At 48.4% G+C, this 20,018-nt stretch overlaps 1 protein-coding gene across 10 annotated transcripts in view; it reads right to left on the reverse strand.

Moving 5' to 3' along the window:
* Positions 1 to 20,018, reverse strand: part of PPIP5K1 (diphosphoinositol pentakisphosphate kinase 1) — a 46,259-nt gene that overhangs the window by 25,367 nt on the left and 874 nt on the right. For 6 of the 10 annotated variants that reach the window (XM_027897184.1, XM_027897183.1, XM_027897182.1 and 3 more), the window contains exons 1-21: positions 19,924 to 19,992; positions 14,976 to 15,138; positions 14,524 to 14,698; positions 13,857 to 14,052; positions 13,674 to 13,764; positions 13,211 to 13,296; positions 12,820 to 12,974; positions 11,706 to 11,807; positions 11,261 to 11,422; positions 10,130 to 10,251; positions 9,569 to 9,670; positions 8,976 to 9,062; positions 8,473 to 8,548; positions 7,859 to 7,968; positions 6,838 to 6,923; positions 6,304 to 6,432; positions 4,192 to 4,313; positions 3,245 to 3,427; positions 2,213 to 2,354; positions 1,335 to 1,558; positions 222 to 349 (exon numbers count right to left, since the gene is read on the reverse strand). In XM_027897184.1, coding sequence (XP_027752985.1) covers positions 222 to 349; positions 1,335 to 1,558; positions 2,213 to 2,354; positions 3,245 to 3,427; positions 4,192 to 4,313; positions 6,304 to 6,432; positions 6,838 to 6,923; positions 7,859 to 7,968; positions 8,473 to 8,548; positions 8,976 to 9,062; positions 9,569 to 9,670; positions 10,130 to 10,251; positions 11,261 to 11,422; positions 11,706 to 11,807; positions 12,820 to 12,974; positions 13,211 to 13,296; positions 13,674 to 13,764; positions 13,857 to 14,052; positions 14,524 to 14,670 — 2,450 coding nt within the window. In that variant the 5' untranslated portion in view covers positions 14,671 to 14,698; positions 14,976 to 15,138; positions 19,924 to 19,992. Of the gene's footprint in view, positions 1 to 221; positions 350 to 1,334; positions 1,559 to 2,212; positions 2,355 to 3,244; positions 3,428 to 4,191; positions 4,314 to 6,303; positions 6,433 to 6,837; positions 6,924 to 7,858; positions 7,969 to 8,472; positions 8,549 to 8,975; positions 9,063 to 9,568; positions 9,671 to 10,129; positions 10,252 to 11,260; positions 11,423 to 11,705; positions 11,808 to 12,819; positions 12,975 to 13,210; positions 13,297 to 13,673; positions 13,765 to 13,856; positions 14,053 to 14,523; positions 14,699 to 14,975; positions 15,139 to 19,923; positions 19,993 to 20,018 lie in introns of those variants that run through there. The other 4 variants (XM_027897179.1, XM_027897175.1, XM_027897177.1 and 1 more) reach the window with 4 other exon arrangements.

The following is a 20,018-nucleotide window of genomic DNA, read 5'->3' on the forward strand; positions in this document are numbered from 1 at the left end:
GGTAGAAGCTTCTGTGGCAGCGTGCTCCTGGTTGGCAACCTCAGTGTGCCTTTTCCATTTCTCTTCTAGTTCTAGGAGCATCGACATGCCTTCTTCTTGGAAGGTCCTTCAGTGTATGCTCAGTACCTCCTTCTGCACCCATACACTGTTATGGCATAGGAACCACCTACTGCTCCATAGCTGCCCTCCCCACCACCAGCTGCATGCAGCACAAGCCTTACAAAGGATGCAGTTTGTTGACAGACTCATCTTCATGGGTTCTCTGTAGGTCCAACTGGATCTTTTTAATGAGAGGAAGACAAAAGCCAATAGCAATCTCCAATTTCTCCTCCTTATTAATCCCATATTCCTGCAGGAACAAAACAACAGATAACCTGAGCCCTGGTTCTTCACCACATTCTCACATGAAAGGCAGCTTGACTTCAACAGTCCTGTTTGCAGCACTGCTGACTAAGCAAGGACAGGAAGAGAGATGTCACTCAGCATCTCTCACCTTTTTTTCTTTTTTTTTTCTTCACATATTCCAGAGGGTTCCAAGAACTCCAGCCATGTCTGGACATGACTGTCAGTATTCTCCCAACAGTTGAGAGGTGCAATGAATGAATGAATGAACCTCCAATCTATGACATGCAAACTTACACCCTGAACTAGCATGAGCATTAAGGCAACAACTGCTATTGGCAAAGACAAAGCCTGCAGTGCTATGCTGAAAACTGCATCTCACCAGCAACACTGAAAAAGTTTAGAAGACCACTTCTGCTCTACAGGGGCACAAGTGCAGCTGGACCTTGCTGGTAGAAGCTCATCCCACATAAACAAAACTTTGCAAGAAGCAAGTCAACTTTGAAAACTGCGCAAGTCCTAGTTTGACAGGAATAACAAACCTGCCAGAACTTTAACACAGAAATCTCTCTTCACTTTTACGACCTTGCATGTGGAGGGCGGGATGTCGCAGCAGAGCACACGCAGCTCAGAGCTGTGCTGTGACACGCTACAATGAACATGGAAAAGCTGCTGCATCAGCTGCTCATTACTCTGACCCTGCCAGAATCCTCAACCACGAGCCCAGCCCTGCCACATTTTAAGTCATAAATGGTTTTGGCCGTACGCAAACACTAAGATAGATCTGAGAAACACTCACTGCGATATACTGCCTTGGGGGTTAATGCGTAAGGGAGTTGAGACAAAACATACAGAGAAAGGGTCAGAAATTGGTGCCACAGGCTCTACCTGGGGTATGATCACAGGGGCTCTACTTGGGGTATGATCACAGGGGCTCTACCTGGGGTATGATCACAGGGGCTCTACCTGGGGTATGATCACAGGGGCTCTACCTGGGGTATGATCACATCTGCCAGGGCTTTGGAGAGCTTGAAGAGTTCAGCTGTGCCTTCCAGTCTGAGTGCACAGTTGTGCTGTACATCATACTTGATGCAGTCATAGATATCAGGGATCTTGCTGATGTCATAGCGCCCGTTCTTCATGCGGAAATCTCGCTCCAGCTTAGTCCAGCGCTGCAGCATCAGTTCCAAAGTCTCACTGTGATACAGCTGCAGGTCTAAATAGCAGAGAACACCAAACCTGAAACAAATTCACATCCGAGAACCACAGAATCACAGAACAATGACTATTGCTGCAGAGATTTCAAGTGACAACTATGATGGACTTCTCTCAGCACAGAATGGCTCTGATTATCGTGTCACCCACAGGAATCCTAGTCTGGAAAAGCCGCTAGACCTGTTGCACAAAGTTTTAACCTGCAGCAACAAGCTGCTTTTGAAATGCTTGAAAAAGTGAAACCATTTGCCTGCTTGTCTGCCATAAATCCTGTGGAATGTCCCCAAAACATCTTTTTAAAGATCTTGCACTGTTATTTGGAAAGTTCTTAGAGATTAACAAATTGTGACTGAAAAACCTGCTGTTTAAGTCTGCAGAAAATGCCTGAAAAAACTAGGCATATCTCTGCACGCTATACTGCTGCTGTTTACATTCGTGCTAAACCAGGATGCACAAATAATTTCCTTTACATTATAGCCCCCTTTAACAGTAGTCGAAAAGTGGAACAGGAGCCTTCCACGTCAACGGCACATAGAGAACTTCACTTTAGAATTTCTTTACTATGAACAAACATAAGCCCTAGTGGTGTTTGGGAGCTCTGAAGATGTAACAATAAATTAATTTGTTCCAGACCCTTTCCAGTTCTGATGGTCACCTGCAGATTTTGGGTCTTCCAGACGTTTTCGTATCTGGGAGGTGAGATTCTCAATCAGGGTGAACACCTGGTTACAGACTTCAACCGGGTTCTGGATAAAGGTCATAGAGTTGAGCAGAGAAGCACTGCCTGTTGGTGCTAGCTGAAAGAAGAGTCCAGCAGAGATTAGTTAGTGTCTTTACAAACTGGGATCACAAAATATCTGCCTTTTGCAGTTGTACTGCTTTTTGACTTGGGACAAAAGCTGTGTTCCCAGTTGAAGCTGGACTACTCCTAGGAGTAGTCAGGCACGTTTTAAAAACTTCCTCAGGACCAAATTCAGAGGGAACAAACAACTGCTCCCATTAGATGGGACCTCCCTCTACCTGCAACATCCTCTCTTGACTCACTTTGCTTCTATGCTTGAGCAGAAGGGCTTCATAGACTTTTCAAGTAGTTCTTTGAGGTGATAAATATGCTCCTTAATGGATTTTGGTCCAGTAATCACATCTCAGAGTATGGGGGAAAACAGTATTTTCAGGGCTTGCTGGAGAAGCAGCTACAGGGCTTTCACAGCTATAGTGCTGGATGCAGCCCAAGCTCTGTACTCTGCAGCTGCCAGACTCTGAGAGGACACATAAGGATTTGTAACCAAAAGGTCTGTCCACACGTGCACAGAGCATGGATCTAGAATCCAACGAGGCAGACTCCCTGCCCACAGCAGTTGGGATTGCTCTGGACAGCATGTGGGAAACCACAAGGGCTCTTCTAAGCACACTCACAAGAACAAAATGCACTGGGACTCGTAAAGAGATAGGAAGGCACCATGATGAATCTTGAAGGGGTCAGCAGAGCAACACTGAGGACTGTCACTCAAAGAAGGGCAGGGGCTATTGACCTGCACACTTCTGTGCATATCCTGTAATTTTGGCCAGAATTGATCTCAAACTAACTAAATTCTGTTCACATACCACAGACTTAAAATCAAGCCACTACAGAAATCCTATTCTCCTTCCAGGTACAGGGAGCAGTGAAGTCACACAGGTGCTTTACCTTTTCGTAATCCTCTTCACAGAACTGAGCATCCTTCTGCATGATTTCATGCAGTCGTGCTTTCACTCTGTGCTGACAGCTGCTAAGGGAATCACTGTCACTGTCCAGCAGACCGTTCATGTTGGCACTTTTCACCATTTGCACCAGGATGGGGGTCAGCTCTCCTTCCAGGGCCAGCAGACCCTAAAGCCACACAGGACAAGATTTCAGCTCTGTGCAACCCAAGCAACAAACATTTCTGGCAGTTCCATGGCCAGAATTCAGCCAACTTGAGTGAAATCTCAACTGTCCTTGAAGAGCAGTTTTACAGCAACAGCCCCTCCTGTCAGAGGTGACTCTGGCATGCTTCTAGAGCTATTAAAGCAATAGACAGCTCTGTCTGCAGCAGCCCCAGATTTGTCTGGGCAAATGTAGAGCAGCCAACTCAATTTGCTTGAAAATGTTGATAAAGCAAAGGCTCTGAAGACCAGCTAAGGTCACCACAGAATCCCCCTTGGCTCAAGCTTTAGCTGTGGACGAACCTGTCTTCTTCCCCCCTCCACACTGCACCAGATATTTCACTACCTTTTTAAATCCATCTGGCAAGGAATAACCCCTCTGGCTGGGCAGCCATCCCAGGAACACTCATTCCATAGGCAATTAACACTCAGTAACAGGTTTGGTGTGCTCTAACACCAAACACCAGCAACACTCCATGCATAACTCCTTCTCCAGTCAGAGTCCTGTCCTGGACAGGACACTAAAGGTGACAGATGTGTGCAGCTGCACCAGATGTTCAGTCCTGCCCCATACACCTGCTATTAGCTCAGTGTACCCCAGTCCATCCAACAGAGAGGGGGAAGATTCTAGGACAGCTCCTTCCTCATCACTAGAGGTTTTCCTTTAGAAATAGCATATTTTAAGACTAACATGGCAGAACAAACGGATGCCCAAAAGAGAGGAAGGACCTTTGCAAAAGCTGCTGCTGTCATCTGAACTCGCCCCTCATCTGAGGCGTAGATCTTGAGATCATGGCGATAGGTGCTGTGCAGCCTGAGCAAGCCACAGCCAGGGAAACCAGCGTAATCACCTGGAACAGAGGACAACTTAAAATTCATATTCTGACACCTGCAAGACTATCAGCTGAATATACTGGTTTAGACAACAAACTTTATTGTGGTAGCAAAGTTATTTAGAGAATTAATCACTGTCATGTGCACTTGGGCTGCTTCAAAATCAACAGTTCCAGACATATATGAGGACTAGAAACGTAATGAAGGCTTTGCTTAAGTTGGGAAAGTTCATTTTGAGGGAAGAAGTGAGCATTCACCAGTCAAGTTTGATGCTGCCCAAATTCTGCAGCAAACCCCTCTAAATAGTCTGTAAGAGTGCTGCTAGCCTGCATACACTGGTGCAGAAAAAGATGAGTGGAAAAAAAAAATCACTTCCTTCTGCTTGTTTTCTGCACAAGAGCAGGCCCTGCTGCCCTCAGAACTGCAGGCCAGGCTGTTCAGCAGGGAACAGTTTCCAAAGCATATCCTCTACAGCGACAATAACCCTGTGGTACAAATTGCCAGTTTATTTCTGATGGAAACAGCCACAGGAGTCTGATCAACAACAAAGGAAAGCAATTCATGCAGCTCTTGAGTCTGACCTTCAAAGACAGTGACTATCAGTGACTATTTGCTGCTGCTGCCTTGAATCCCAGGGTGACTCTGCACTCCAACGGTGATTCTGCACAGCACCCAGTCACACAGACACGACAGGGTACACTGGGAACACTGTTCCCAGCTCTTACCTCACAACTCAGAGAAACACCCTGACAGACAAGGACAAGCACTATACAGAAGTCAGATGTACGTCTTGACAAAGCTGCTAGGCACCAAATGCTACTCAAGAACACAGCACTCTCATGGAGAGATGGATGACCACATGGAGCAGAAGTCTTCAAAGCTGTGTTTCAGAATGACTCTGAGCTCTCAGAAGAGGGGCAGGAGGTTATCAGATCAGTTAAGCATGACTTCTCTTTGTGAATCCTTGCTGACTACTCACAGTCACTGGCCTATCCTTCATGTGCTGAGGAACGGTCTCCAGGATTAGTTGCTCCACTACAATCCCATGGACTGTGCTGAGGCTGACCTGGCTGCAGCTCCCCTGGGCCCTCCTGCTTGGCATTTTTGAGGCGAGGAGTGACATTTCCTCTCCTCCAATTCTCAGGCGCATCCCCCAGTCCACACAGACTTTCAAAGAGAATCTCGAGTGGCCTTGTGGGGACACCCCCCCGCTCCCTCGGCACTGTGGGTGCAGCCCGTGAGAGCCCTTGGGCTCACGTATGTCCAGCTTGCTTAAGTGTTCCCTGACCCAATCCTTTTCCACCAGGGGTAACTAATTCTTCCTTATTCCAGAAGGAAATCTTCTCCAATCCAATTTAAATTTCCTTAATTAATTTGAAATGTAACTAATTAAATTGAATTAATTAAACATACAAGTCAAAGACAAGCAGTATCCAATACTGGGCTCACTGGGCCAATCCAGCGGCACTGTATTAGTCCTGACTCAAAGGCAATCTCCAATCTCAGTCTTTTTTTTTTTTTTTTTTAAATTTTTGGCTCTTGTTGATTTGTGTGCATACTAGATGCTTTTCAGTGTCACAGAACTATGATGGAAAAAATATGGAGGAGCATCCTATTCTCCTGTCTCAGGGTAGGATTATCTGTGTTCCAAGACAGATTTCCTCCGTTCTCTACATCTGACTTAAATTCTTTTTAATAGTCCATAAATTTTGAGTCATATTTGCTGCATCAGAATGTATCTTATTAGAACAGCCTTTTTTTTTTTTTTGAATCCTGGCATATTATTTAAAGAAAGCTCTGACACACTGAAGTTTAACGACTGCAGCAGACCTCTCAGAACAGCTTACACATTTCTGGGTGCAAAACTATTTATTCCTGCCATGTCAACTCAAAAGAACAAGAATTAGTCCTAGAGGCCACACACAGCCACAGCCTGAGTAACCCTCACCTGGGCTGGGCAGCCTGGCAGGCACAGGGCAGGACCAGAGGTACCTGGACAAAGCTCACCTTGGCCTCCAGGATACATGCAGCGAAAGGCTCGCCCCAGCTCTTCTGCCTGGACTCTTCCTGCTGGGGTCAGCTCTCCACCCCACTTAAGCACCAGGAGAAGGGAGGGGGAGGACTCTCGGCGAGCTTCTAGGAGACAAACAGGTACTGACTACATCAAATCTCATAGCTGAGCTTGCAGAGGGAGAGGAGGGGAGGAAGAAAAGGTTGTCATCAGCACCCTACAGTGTTCTCAACATAAACCTGACCCAAAATCCCCAGGAACCGAACCACAAAGGAGGAAATTCGGTCACTACTTTTTGAAGGTATAAGGTCGCATTCACAAAATTAGAAGCACAAGCCCTGTGGCACAAACCAGGGTGTACTGGTAACCACATTATGCATCACTCCAACATTTCCTATGATGTGAGCAAAGACAAGACACAGGTCACCAGTTTTGGCCTGCATGTCTAGAGGCCTATACAAGTAGGGTAGCTGCACGCACACCTGAACTCTAGCCTTGAAGATCAGGGTAGCAACATGAGGTTTCTTTACCTTCATCTTCACTTGCAGTTTTTGGATGTCCATGAGGCAGATAAGTCAACTGAACCTTACGGTTAATGCCAGAAAAATGCCCATACCTGTCACAAGGGAGGGGAGAAAAAACAAGTCAATTCCACTCAGCTTTTGCCCAGAGGTCCCCAGGCAGCACACAGCTCAAGTACAGCACAGGCAAGAGACTTTCTGCTGCAACACCCACCGCCATGGAATATCAAGATTTTTGCCATCTCCCTGTGACCGAGCACATCCCCCCAAGAAAAAGCCAAACAGGTCCCCCAAACGAAATTCAAAAATCCATTTACTTGCTCTTCAACCGAGAACACTCTTGAGAACATTCCTCACTAGGGTTTTAATCTCTATCTACATCTTTAACAAGTGAATTAATGAGATCACAACAAAAAATACTCTGACAGATGCATTGAGGATAATTAATTTCTGCAATGAGCAGAAAGAGCAGGGGAGGGAATTACCGCAAAAAATGCTCTTCTGTGCTCCAGAGACTCAATCTGAACACAGACATCAGCTGTGTGTGCCACAGCGACCTGCAGTCCTGAGAGAAACCCTGGTTTTGTTTCTAAGATGCCAACACCACCATATTGTCTTTTATTTCAACTGTATAAAACCTGAAAGGACACAAACATCTGTTCATATTTTCTGAGCTCCTTTTTGTTAAACTTTTGGCACCAGGACAACAAGATTTGTTCCAAATTTATCAAAAGGCTTCATATCAACATGGTCCCTTCAGGACTCCAGTTTCTCTCCTGCAGCAACGAAAGCTCAATTTTCTCAAGTTGTTTAGTCAAAGACCAGATACACCTAGGACAAGAACCAGCAGGGGGCTTGATGTCAATAAGAAAAGGTTAGGATCATGGTACCTTTCATGTACAGCTGCTAACACAGGACAAAGGAGACCCCAGTCTCTGGGGCCATCTGGCCAGGACACCAGCAGCACAATTTGTTTCTGTATCATATGCTCTGAGGCAAACCCATGGTGCCCTGAGATAGGAACTCTTACATCTCCAAGACGCTCTTCAGTTGTTCCAGTTTGGATTTCCTCTCCTCAATTTCACAATCACTGTGGTTTCCCAGCTCTACCACAAGCTGCCGTGCAATGTCCAGCACTTCCTGTTGGAAAGCAGACAGCAATTCTGCCTCAGACTCACCACTGTAAACTCCTGTGAGTACTCCTTACAGCTTGACCTAGCATCAGGTCCAGATAGACACTCCTCAGAGATATGTCATTTCATAAGACACAGCTCAGGCAGGACAAACTTTCACATGGCAGTTTGCTTCATTCCCACCCTGTGCTCCACTCCCCTTGAGAATCGAGCAGGTACCTCCAACTACCCCACTCCTTTCTGCCACCAGAGGCAACCGCAGCAGGTGTGCAAGCTGCATCGGGTCCTACATCCCCATCCTACAGTGTGCACATCAGCCCGGAGAAGTTTCCATTCTGCTCTCCTGTTGTCAACCAGCTGAGTGCGCACAGAGTGCAGAATGAGACAGGGAGCCTCTGTGTGACAGACTGTTGCCCTTTTGAGGGTTTTTACCCGCTCAAAGAATTACCTTGCACCAGAATCTCTACTACCTGCATGTCCCACACAGTAACCCCAAAATGGACTTCCTTACCTGTAGCTGCTCTGGTTTCTTCAGTTTCAACTTCCCTGTCTTGTAACCATCATATTTCTCAAATAATTCAAAGAACCTGAACAGTGAACAAAGAATGTTGATTCATTTTCTGCCCTTTCAGTAATACAAGGAGCGTCATCCCTACATGTGTATTCAGTCTCTGTCTTTCAGGGAGAACCAGCAGCCTGTTGGCTCCTCCCTGTGCTTCAGAAATTCTGAAAAAACAAGTGGCTTTCAATATAGCCACTAATTAGCTTTCAGTTTAGTGGCGCACTTCCCTTTACAGCACCTAGCAGACCTTCACTCTCCCTTCCAGTGTTCACACAGAAGGTGCCAGGATCCTTATGGGGGAAGGGAGTTTTCTCAACTGGGCTGAAAGCATTTGCTTGGATGGAGCCAGAAAAAAGCTCTGCCTCCCACACACTCATCCTTCTGCTCCTGGTTCAGAGCACAGGCCCTCCTCCCTTTCCAGCAGCACAGCACCTTCTTGCCTTGGCTCTTACCGCGCGTGCTTCACTTCCATCTTCATCTTCTGCTTTGGGGTGCGATCTCCGTGCCGGATGACTGCAATTACACAGCGAAGCTCCATCCTGGGGACACATAAGGTACACCTGACTAATGTGCCCCTACACTCCAGAATTGCCACCAGGGAGTAGTTTCCCATTTGTCTTTCAGTTCCATTCTTCTGATAGCTGCTTTCCCCATCAGGGTCAGAAATTCTCTCAGACTAAAGCAGGTACAAGTACCAAGGCTGCAGAAACAGTTAAAGCTCTTCAGATCCTAACAGGTCAGCCAGCTACATCAATGCCCTGATCTGTTTCCTGTTCTGATCAAGAATTTGGGCCCTCTGAAAGCTATGTGAGCAGTTCCCATAATTTCTTCAGGGACTGCTTGTCTGCATTCAGCAAACCTACATGCCATGCCATGTCTTCTGTGTGCATGGCTAAGCCTTTCCACAGGCATTCCTGGCTTCTAAGCAGCACAGCAGCTGGAGGACACTGAGCTGCTAGTGGTGTTGGACCCTTGGACAGGGTTTGCACTTTGCCCCTCACGTAGCCATCACTGGCATTCTTTTGAGAAGATGGCAGGTACTCACATAGTGCCTGAAGTTGTGGGGACGATGGGAATGTCTTCTGCCTCTGTTGGGATGGACCAGGGTATATGAAACTGGGGAGCCAATTCCCGCATGATTATATTTCTGGAAAAAATCAGAATACAACACTCACAAGAAATTCCATTCCCTTGGTTCTACACCTCCTCCTTAGCAGTCCAGCTGAAAGACTTTGAAGAGAGACACAGAATTTCCCCTCACTTTCCTTGGAGAGACACCTATTACACTGTGGGTTAATGAGGGCACCCCAAAGGGGTACCACTATCCCTCACATCACCAATACTGCAAGAAAGCTTAACAATGAAAAGTCCTGTAAGATACACCTAGCTGTAGACAAAGACAGGACAGCTAATGCCAATGCAGGCAGGAGCTCCAGGGGCTAAAAATAAGTAACTCATTCCTCCCAGAGCCAAGCTTTCATTTGCTGAACAAATGACCCAAATGAACCACCTGCAGACTTCTCTGACATACTGACCAGGACTCCATGTTCATTTTTCTTTGCTGTGAATTATCGTACTCCCTTATCAAAATTTGAATTGTACATACCCGAGGATTTTGGCACAGTCATCATAATACTTCATGGAGTTCTTCACAAAGCTGAAGCCATTCACATCACAAACAAAGGAGTGGCCGTTGGCCCGCAGGAGGTCAAACCCGCACACAGTTTGCTGCAGGAAGAAGCAAGAGGACACGGGACTTGGGCACACAATGAGGGACCACTACCACAGTGGGGGACAGCAGCTGCCCTGCCAGTGGGGCACACACAGATCCAGCCAATGCTGCCCAGTTCAGCCCCACTGATGCTGCAGCCATCCTCCACTCTGTGCCCACCTCACAGGTCTCCAAGAAGTGTGAACACATACCATAGCCATGAAGGGCCAGGCCCTTCAGAGGAACCTTTTCACCCTCATTGCCGTACCAAAGGCCCAAGCTGCAAACCCCCAGATGAAGCCAACACAGAACCTCCCAGAGCTCTAGTGGCCTAAAATAGAGCAGCTCCTGAGGGATCTCCTGCTCTTCCTTCCCAATCCAACAGTTTTGAACCAGACTGATAAGCACAGACAAGAAGTGGTGCCGGCAAAGATATCCATCATTATGTGGAAAAGGCTACAAGGTTGAAAGGAGCCCAAGCCTGAATCAGCAAAACTACATGGGCTACTGATTACAGTGAGAGGAACAAGAAGCCAGTGTTTCTTCTGCTGACATTACTGAACATGTCATGGAACCATACCTAGACTCATGCACTCTCTACCCACATGCAAAATAAAACATAAATCTACACCAGAGCCAGATAAAAAAGAAAATAAAAAAAGGGAAAAAAAGTACCAAAACACCATTAAAAAAAAGAAAAGCAGAAAGGCCAAATTTTCACATAAACAAAAGCAGGAAATAGTAAAGGCAGGATGAGCACAGGTCAGATAGAGAGCAGCACGCTCAAGATCCCATATTAAATGCTCAGATGTACATGGGACACCAGGTACCTGCCAGCACAGCGGGCATTTGCTGCAGGCCTCCTGCCTTCCCAGGCACCTCTGCCCAGCAGGACCAGCAGCTGGCAATCAGGTATGGAGGACTGCCATGCCTGAGACACGCCAGGGTGACAAGTTTTAACTCTGACCCAGATATATGGATCAGACATTCATGAAGTCCTGCTTGCACATGAAAGAAAACACAGACCTTGAAGGCTACACAGACTTTACGAGCAACGAGTTTCTCCATGGCAGTCAGCATGACCGGGTAACGGATTTCTTTCCCTTCGCTGTCCCGTTCCACTTTCCCATCCAAAGCGGGAGATTTGCGAGCCTCTGCATGAGCATAGTCCGGCCCAACAGTGTACACCTGGAAGAGACAGAGTTACACCTGACATAGGCACCTAGACTAACTGCACCTTCCAGAAGGTATTTCTGGTGCAGACACGGAGAAGGAGTTCAGATGGTCTCACACATTCCTCCTGGTGTGACCTACAGAGCACACACTCCCCCCTTTGGGGCCCAAGCTGCACAGTCAGCTCCTCACAGCTTAAACACACACTCCAGAGCCTAAGCAGGACTAAGCAGGACTCCCCAACCTTCAGCTCTCACAGACCTGGAGAAGAAAGGAGCTGTTCCAGGCTTTCCTTTACCTTTACATCAGTGCCATCCGTAGGCATGAACTCTTCATAAATGTAGGAGCCTGTCTTCCTCACAGTACTCTCTGGCGAGTACACGCTGCTCCGGCTGCCAATCTGAGAGTACAGAATAAGCACCTCAGGGGAGAATACCAGGCTCCCTTTTTTTTAGATGGAACAACAAAATTAAGAAGTTTCAAGAATTAGTGGAATTAGTGGAGAATTAGCCTCTCAGAACCCCCAGCTGCTACAGCACACTTTTTTTATTAGAGGACAAAGAGACTGCAAAACATGGGCAGTAGGTATGTCATTTTCCAGGCTTTAAAGAGGAGAAAAGATATTACAGACCATTAGGTTGACTCCAACCACTTCAGTGATATGTAAAAAAAAAAAAACAGTGGACAAAAACATAAAAAGTAAGAAGCCCAATAGGCAAATTAAAATAAACAATGACAGAGGATAATCCAACCCATTTAACTTCCTTCCAGGAGGGGGACTGATCTTATCAACATCAAGGATAATGTTTTCATTTTTATTAAGGCTTTAGATACAATCTCAAGTGGCATGCCTGTATCTTACCTAAGGGAACAATCATTTTAGAAATATTAATGGTAGATGCGTAACTGATTGGGAAAAAGATACATCACAGATATAACTGTTCACTGGCAAAGTGGGAGAAGTGAGTAAAGGCAGATTTACTGTGGAATCTAGGAAAAAATACTGCCTTTATCACATGTGCAAGCTACACTAAGCTGAGAAGGGCAGGAATAATGCTAAAGGACAAGAAGAGAAGATTTTTTTAAAAATCATCTTGATAAACCCAGGAAATGATCTGGAAAAAGCAACGTGCAATTCATAAAGGACCACAGTGCTCCATGACTGCTCAAAATGGGACTCATGTCACATAGAGGATGGGGAAGGGGAAGTCAGCATTACCAGTAAAATATGTCCTTCTGTGATTCCCACGTATATGGAGTCGAACAAATCAAGTTCTAAGAAGGTCTAGACTTCCATAACACAAAACCTTTGTTTCCCCTTCACTTGCCCTAACACTCCTCGCTGAAGCCGTGTGGGTCTCAGACCCATAGATCTGTTGGTTTCAACATCAGCTCTGGGGACCCCTCCTCACCTTACGGAAGAGCCGCTGGCTGCCCCCACCTGCTGATGTCGGGTAGTAAATATACACATTGTGGTCTTCAGCACTGACTGGCTTCTCTACAAACGGCTTTGGGAAAACAGCTCCATTCACCTCCACATGGTCCTCTCCTTCCACCAGGTTGCACTCTGAAGACAGAGCACAGCAGCAGCACATGAGCAAAGGTGAGACAGCCCTAAGTGCAGAGCCACAGCCCCTTCCCAACCCATCAGCCAGTTTTGCTGTTGGGACCTTTATTCACAAAAAAACCCTACAGATTTGTGAGTCAGGTCTCCTTGAGGTGACTACCAGTGCCTGTTCTCTACAGAGTATCTTAAATAGCATAGCCTGGGGAAATGGCTTTCAGTAGAGCCTGGACACTGACCTTCTGGTCTGTCAGGGTCTCGATTGAGCACAGCATAGCGAGGCAGGTCTATTCCTTCCTCTTGAAGGATCCGATACACTTCACGCCTGTAGAGGACAAACAGTGTCAGAAGAGTGTAGGAGGTCCTCAGTACATGTCAGTGGGAAGACTTCATTCCCACTAGTGACGAACAGCAGTCACTAGTCGTGGCAGCCTTGTTCTGTGAGAACTCTCCCAATTCCTACTTCCCATCCATTCCTTACAAGACGTTTGCACCAGAAAATTAAATATGCCAAGTCTCAATGGTTTACCCTCAAAGCTATTCCCCTCCATGTTTTGGAGGAACAACCCCAAAAAGGCACAGCTAAGGTCCCCTTCCCCCCACCTCACTCATTTGCTTGTGGCCAGGAAGATGAATTCTGTGCAGTGTGCTGAGAATCAGACAGAGGAAGAGGGAAGAGGCTTTAGTGTCTTGGATACCCACCTGTCCTGGATATAATACTGCATATCAAGGTCGTTGATCAGAAATGGCTTGCACAGCTTGGCATAAGCAACCGCCTTATCCAGGGGGAATCCTGAAATATAGGGCAGGGACAGAGGGGAAGGTTGAGAGCAAGCTCCCTTGCCCACAACTCAAGCAGGCTAAGGCCTGCTATAGATGTGTTACCTTTGGAGTGGAAGGATATCAGACAGTCACAAGAGGGCCAGTTCTCCACTGGTTCGTTCAGAATAACATCTTCCCCCATGATCACCACTGTGATGTACTCAAACTTGCACAGACGTTCTAGAATCTGTGTCATGGGCTTTGACTTAGACTTTTTGGTCATGGCACAGATTCCCACCACGATCTGCCGTTCCGGTGGCTAAGAGAAGACAGAGATCAGTTTAATAAAATTTAATATGACACTGAGTAGGGGTCAAAAGCAGTTGGGAGCTGGAGATCATTCTCATATTCTTGGAGGTGACAGAAATGAATAAATGTTTCTCTTCTGCAAAGACACCTCTGCCCTTTTCACAGGTTCCAGAGTTTTCCTCAAAAATTTTCCTGGTGAAATAAAAAGGTTTACAGGAGTCTCAGGGTTAAGTTTCTAGGACACAGAAATCCACTATTGTCCCTGAATCAGACCTGCAAGCGAAAATGCTGGATTTCCTGAGGCAGCATGACAACAGTAATGTGCCTAATCAGAAATGCCACTGCCATGTCCCACAGCTGTGCCTCACAACCAGAGCCGTGTTCCAACTGCCTGCAGCCTCAGCAGTAACCACGCACAACCTGGCCAAGACCCAGGGATTCTGCACAGGTGCTCCAGCCTAGAATGCTGGGACCTCCTTACCGACTCCTCCTCTTCATCATCTTCAAAGAAATCGGTTTCATCTGTCTTCATGTTTGATCCCAGAAATTCTGTCTCATCATCTCTGGAACCAACAACAAACCTGGGAGTGGAGTTCTCTCCCTCACTGGAGGTCGTCAAGGACGACATTGTAGCTTCGGTGGCCAACCATCCCGCTCTGGAATGACAGCGTGAAAAAGGGAGAGAGAAGTCAGACTCAGGGTGATCCTGGGACTGGTTGCGCGATGGATGCAGGTGATGATGGGGAGGGCAGGGACTGATCAGGCATGAGGGAGCCCAGGGATGATGCTGCCCAGCAGAAAAGGAGGGAGCAGAAGGAGACCCTCAGGGTGGGAGGGGATCTGGAATTCTGTATCATTTTAGTTCCATTTTGCACTCAACCCCCTTGTACTGGAACAGTGTCACCACCAGCACTGAAATCGTGTAACCCTTACAGTGATGCATGCTCCAGCCGCTGCCTATATCATGGACAGGGGACACTCTCCCAGGTTCATGTGCCCAAAGACATCAACTGCGACTCCAGAAGTCAGCATAAAGCTCAGGACAGTGACAGCGACTTTCCAATTGGCAATTTTCATCCCTTCAGCTCAAGAAGACCTACAGTAAGAGAGAGAGCAATTTGAGAGGTGCAGGAGTTTGCAGGGAGGAGGGAAAAGGAAGAAGTGACAACTCTGTGGCAGGGAAAGAGGACACAGAGGAAGCATCAACAACAGTCTGGATTGCAGGTCAGGGTGTCTGGGTTTGCAAGCTAGCTCTGATTCCCTACATCGCCAAATCAGAGAATCATAGAATATGCTGAGTTGGAAGGGATCCATCAGGATCATCGAGTCCAACTCCCAGCCCCATGCAGGTCACCCCAACAATTCTACCATGTACTGAGAGCATTGTCCAAACACTCTTTGACCTCTGTCAACCTTGGGGCCATGACCTGGGGAGCCTGTTCCAGTGCATGACCACTCTCTGGGTTTAAAATCTTTTCCTGATATCCAGCCTAAATCTCCTGACAGAGCTCCAGTCGTTCCCTTGAGTCCTGTTACTGAGTCTTCACGAGAGTGAAGAGATCAGTACCCGCCCCTCTGCTGCCCCTCGGGAGGGTGTCAGACTCCAGCAAGGTCTGATCTCAGTGTCCTCCAGGCTGAACAAACCAAGTGCCCTCAGCAGCTCCTCATAAGGCTTCCCCTCCAGACCCAACAGCTTAATGGTTTTTTATATTGGGGTGCCCAAAACTGCCCTCAGAACTCAAAATGCTCCGTATCAGTGCAGAGCAGAGCAGGACAATCACCTCTTTTGACTGGCCGGCAATAACATGCTATTAGTTAGAAATGCCAGGAAAGGAGCATGTCCTGCACTGTCACCTACAGCAGCAGCACTGCCTGCCGCAGAAGGGACAGAGTCTGAACACGCTGTTCCCCTGATCTGTACATGCCAAGGACACAGCTGTTCACCTCTGACCAGAGCTGCACCCACACAAGAGTGAAGGGGGTGCTTTTCACTGTGTTTTTCCCAACTATAAAGTGGTCAAAAGCATGCCTCCTGTGTCAGTGCAACCTTGAGGACATTGTGAACACCTCACAATATTAAGAACTTCCTAAAAACGGACACGAAACACTTTCTGCAGCTGCTTCTCATATTCTCACATGATTTCCAGCATTCCTCAGTCTAAGAGTTACTGTATTTCCTCCTCTTTTGTGATGCATTCCCTTAGAGCCAGGACACTGGAGGAGACCAACTTGCCACATACATCTGTCTGTTCCCAGTCCTCTGGCAGCAACAGGAGGCACACCCCAAGGCCATCAGCCTGCTGCCAGCATGGCATCAGGGCAGGTGAGAATCCCCTCACTGGGAACAAGAGCAGAAGATTGACTCAATCCATCTGAGTAGGGTGCGAACATGCAAAAGAAACAAACACACAGAACAATCCATCTGTCTGTGAAATCCTCTTGGAAGTCAGGGTAGAATAATACAGACCTCCAGGCAGAAAAGCAGCGCCCTCCCAGAAAGGGCATGAGATGCAACACGTAAGTGCTCAGAGAAAGTGCTGGAGCAGAAGCACATCAGACAAGGACCTGCAGTCGCACTACCGGGCACTGGCTGGACACAAACCCATCAGATGCCACATCAGATCTACTGGGGGAGCTGACACCAACCCAACAGGAAGCAGAGAGGGACACAACAAGCCTGGACTTTGTTCCTACCACATCAAGGACAATCTCCTCCACCTAACTCAACGGATGCCTGTGCACCAGGCCCAGTGCTGCTGCTCCCACACAAGCCTCAAGGCACAGCACACACCTGGCACAGAAGTGTCCCAGTCAGCGAGAGTTAGAGCTGTAACTCACCATCAGTGTCAGTGCTCGCTGCTGATGGGAGCAACGGTGCTGGCAGACCAGGCTATAAAGACATTTATTATGTTCTCCATATAGCCCTTCTATTTCCACAGGAGGACGAGAGTACAATTCCCAACACGTTCAGGAACCATCTTCGTCCCCATGCCCGGCTGTCTTGGTGTGCCAGTGAAGAATGAGTCCTTAGCAAGTACACTATCAGCTTGATGGCTGATGATTTATTGAAGTGAAGTAAACCACGCAAAAGGAGGAGGAAGGTTATTTTCTCCAATCCCTTACTCTCCCCTCCCTCCTGGAAAAAACAGATCAAGCAGCAGGGAAACCTTTGCCCTAAGAACAAAGAAAGCAACTTCTCTACGTCCCTGTTCCTGTCCCAGAAGAAAAGCCTCCTCCTTGCTCTATAGCTATGTCTCAAGGTCATGACACACCATACTCAAACCAGGTAAAAACTTAGAGCCTCACTGAAGCTGACAGTTACTGATATCTGTGGCATGAACAGGGAAAGCCTTGTGATCTCAGGTGTGGGTAGGGGGAGAGGGTTAACCAAAACCTTTTTCAAGTTTTTCTTAAAAAGATCCCTTACCTGACTAGATTTATACCAAGTGACTACACTCTTGATGAAATAGAACTTTTAGCTACAAGTATAACTACAGCACTGAAAACTCAGGCTGTTGTTCTTAAACGGACACAGGCAAGTGGAGCTCTATTCTGGTATCAAAGGATAGTAAGAGGAGGTTTGCCCACAACACCTGAGCCAGTTCTAGTGCTGAGCTGTCATGGGGTTCATGTGCCAGGATGGTGGCAATTGCCCTTGCACAACACTTACAGGGTCTTGAGTGTCACCCAGCCCACAACTCATCACACCCAGAGCAACAAGAGGTGCCAACTGCACCTCAGGTTCATCATTGTCCCTGTTGCTTGCTGAGCTAATTGCTCCTGGAGGCCACACATTCAGCACAGTTCCCAGATGCTGAGTGTTATGGGCCTCATCTTTCACTTATCACAGCAAGAAAATTCTATGTTAATGCTGCTGGTTGTGTTGTCCAAGGGAGACAAAGGCATTAACACAGCTCTGGCACATGCAGACAAAGGTAAAGGTGGATCTGGCTTTGAGTCAGAATATTCAGGCTTGGCAGTCCTGCCACAGATACAGGAGGAAGCACAGATAAGACTTTCCTGCTGCGCTTCCAAGAAGGGCAGCTGTGATCCACTGCACAATCATATCAAAGGTTATTGTAATCACCCAACAGCAATCAGAACCTGCTGACACACAACCTGAAAGAGCCATACACTTTGCCTCTGAGAGCCCTGGGACTGATTCAAGCTCCCAAGACTGCCCTGTATTACTGATAAGAAATGAGATAGTAAGTTGCTTTCCAGTTCCCCAGCAGATTATTCCGGTGCTGTTTAGATAAGGGAGTTCACAGAGTAAAGAGACTTTTTGTGCCCTGCTTCTGAGGTACCAGACATTTAAGAGAGAAGGTATGATCAGGTCTTGTATTGACTTTGAATTCAGTGTGGCATTAATCACTGAAAGAGTGGGTTTGGATGTCGAGGTTTAGTTTTGTTTTTTAAACAAAATGTGCAGATGCAGGTGCAGTCTCTGCAACGCCGGGCTCTTGGAGGGAACATAGCTGGTCATATCACTGGTGGCAGTGGAAGAGGCAGCTCCGGAGCAGTGCCCAGGCCTGGGCACTCCAGGGGGCACTGGGCAGGAGGCCCAAGGAATTCGGGGTACCCAAGCATGCAGACAAGTTGCAAGGATGATCCCGCTTAGAGACTCACAGCCCGGCCAAGCCAGGTCAAGCACGTGCATGATCACAACCTTTGAAAATACACATTGCTGGTATTTAAAAATACTAATACTGGCACTGTCTTGTATAACTGCCTGAAACTACTGTGGGCCCTACAACCAGCCAACCAACCCAAAAAACCCAACCCTGAAAACTTCGGCCCGCTGGCACGCGTGGCCAGTGACACACCTTTGCCCAAAGAGTTACTCCCATTGCTACAAGGGCTGTTTGCATTAAGGTTAATTCCATACTTACAAAAGGTGACAGCTGTGCTCTTATCATGGACACTTAATTGCTTCAGAAGAGAAAAACCCCCTACACTAGGGCTAATAATTAAAGCTATTTGGATGTGGTGCATCACAGAAATCCCTCTGTTCTGGTAACACAGGAGCTCAAAGTGTTCACAGCCAGGAAGCTGAAGTCAAGTTCAGCCTGTTCAAGCAGCATTTTCAGAGACGGCGAACACACGAAGAGCCGCAAACCCGGAGCGCAGAGCAGACGGGCTCCAGCCCAGCCCCTCCTGCAGAACCCGTGCAGCCTCTGGGTTCACCCCGCACACCGAGCAGGGTTGTGCCTCACCTACATTGTTCATAATGAAATATTTAATGAGATTCCTGAACTTGTAAAACGTGAAAGTCCTCAGCACCGGAATTCTCCCAACACGGTCCCTGTCCGTGAGGGTTTACTGCCGCGGGGCCGCTGCCTCTCTGCCCCGCGCAGACCCCGGCCCGTCCGCCGCAGGCGGGACAGCGGGCCTGGGGAGCGGGGCTGGGGTCGGCCCGGGAGAGCCGCGGGGTCCCAAGCAGCCACGCACGGGGCGGGCCGGAAGGCAGGCAGGCACCGGCACCGCGTCGGCACCGGCAGAGCGAGCGGCGGCCCCGAGCGGCCGGGAGGAGCCCCGCCCGCCGCTGCGTCCGTGCCGGGCGGAGCTGCCGCGCCGCGGGGGGGCCCGCTACCCCCGGCCCCACAGACACGGGCGGGGGGCGGCAGCAGGCCGCGGGGGCGGCAGGGCGCCGGGCCGCGCTCGAAGGGGTGCCGCCGCTGCCGCTCGCCCGGCGCTCCCCGACAGCCGCCAACAAACCGGGCCCAGCAGCGGCGCAGCCGACCGCCCCACCCCTCCTTCAGTTCGCTTGCCTTCCCTCGCCGGCGCCGGTCCCGCCTGCCCCCGGCCCCCCGGCCGCCCCGGCCCCCGCCTTTGGCAGCAGGGGGCGCCACCCCGAGAGCCGCCATTTCCCTCCGCTCACCTGCGACCTCCGAGCGCACCCTGCGCCGAGGGCGCTGCCGCCGGCCAATCACGGCCTGCTGACGGCCGCACGCAGCCAATCGGCGCGGACGGGGC

This window comes from Empidonax traillii, unplaced genomic scaffold (assembly GCF_003031625.1).
Source record: "Empidonax traillii isolate 1590-97213 ecotype Southwest subspecies unplaced genomic scaffold, ASM303162v1 scaffold532:size433792, whole genome shotgun sequence".
Classification (NCBI taxonomy): Eukaryota; Metazoa; Chordata; class Aves; order Passeriformes; family Tyrannidae; genus Empidonax; species Empidonax traillii.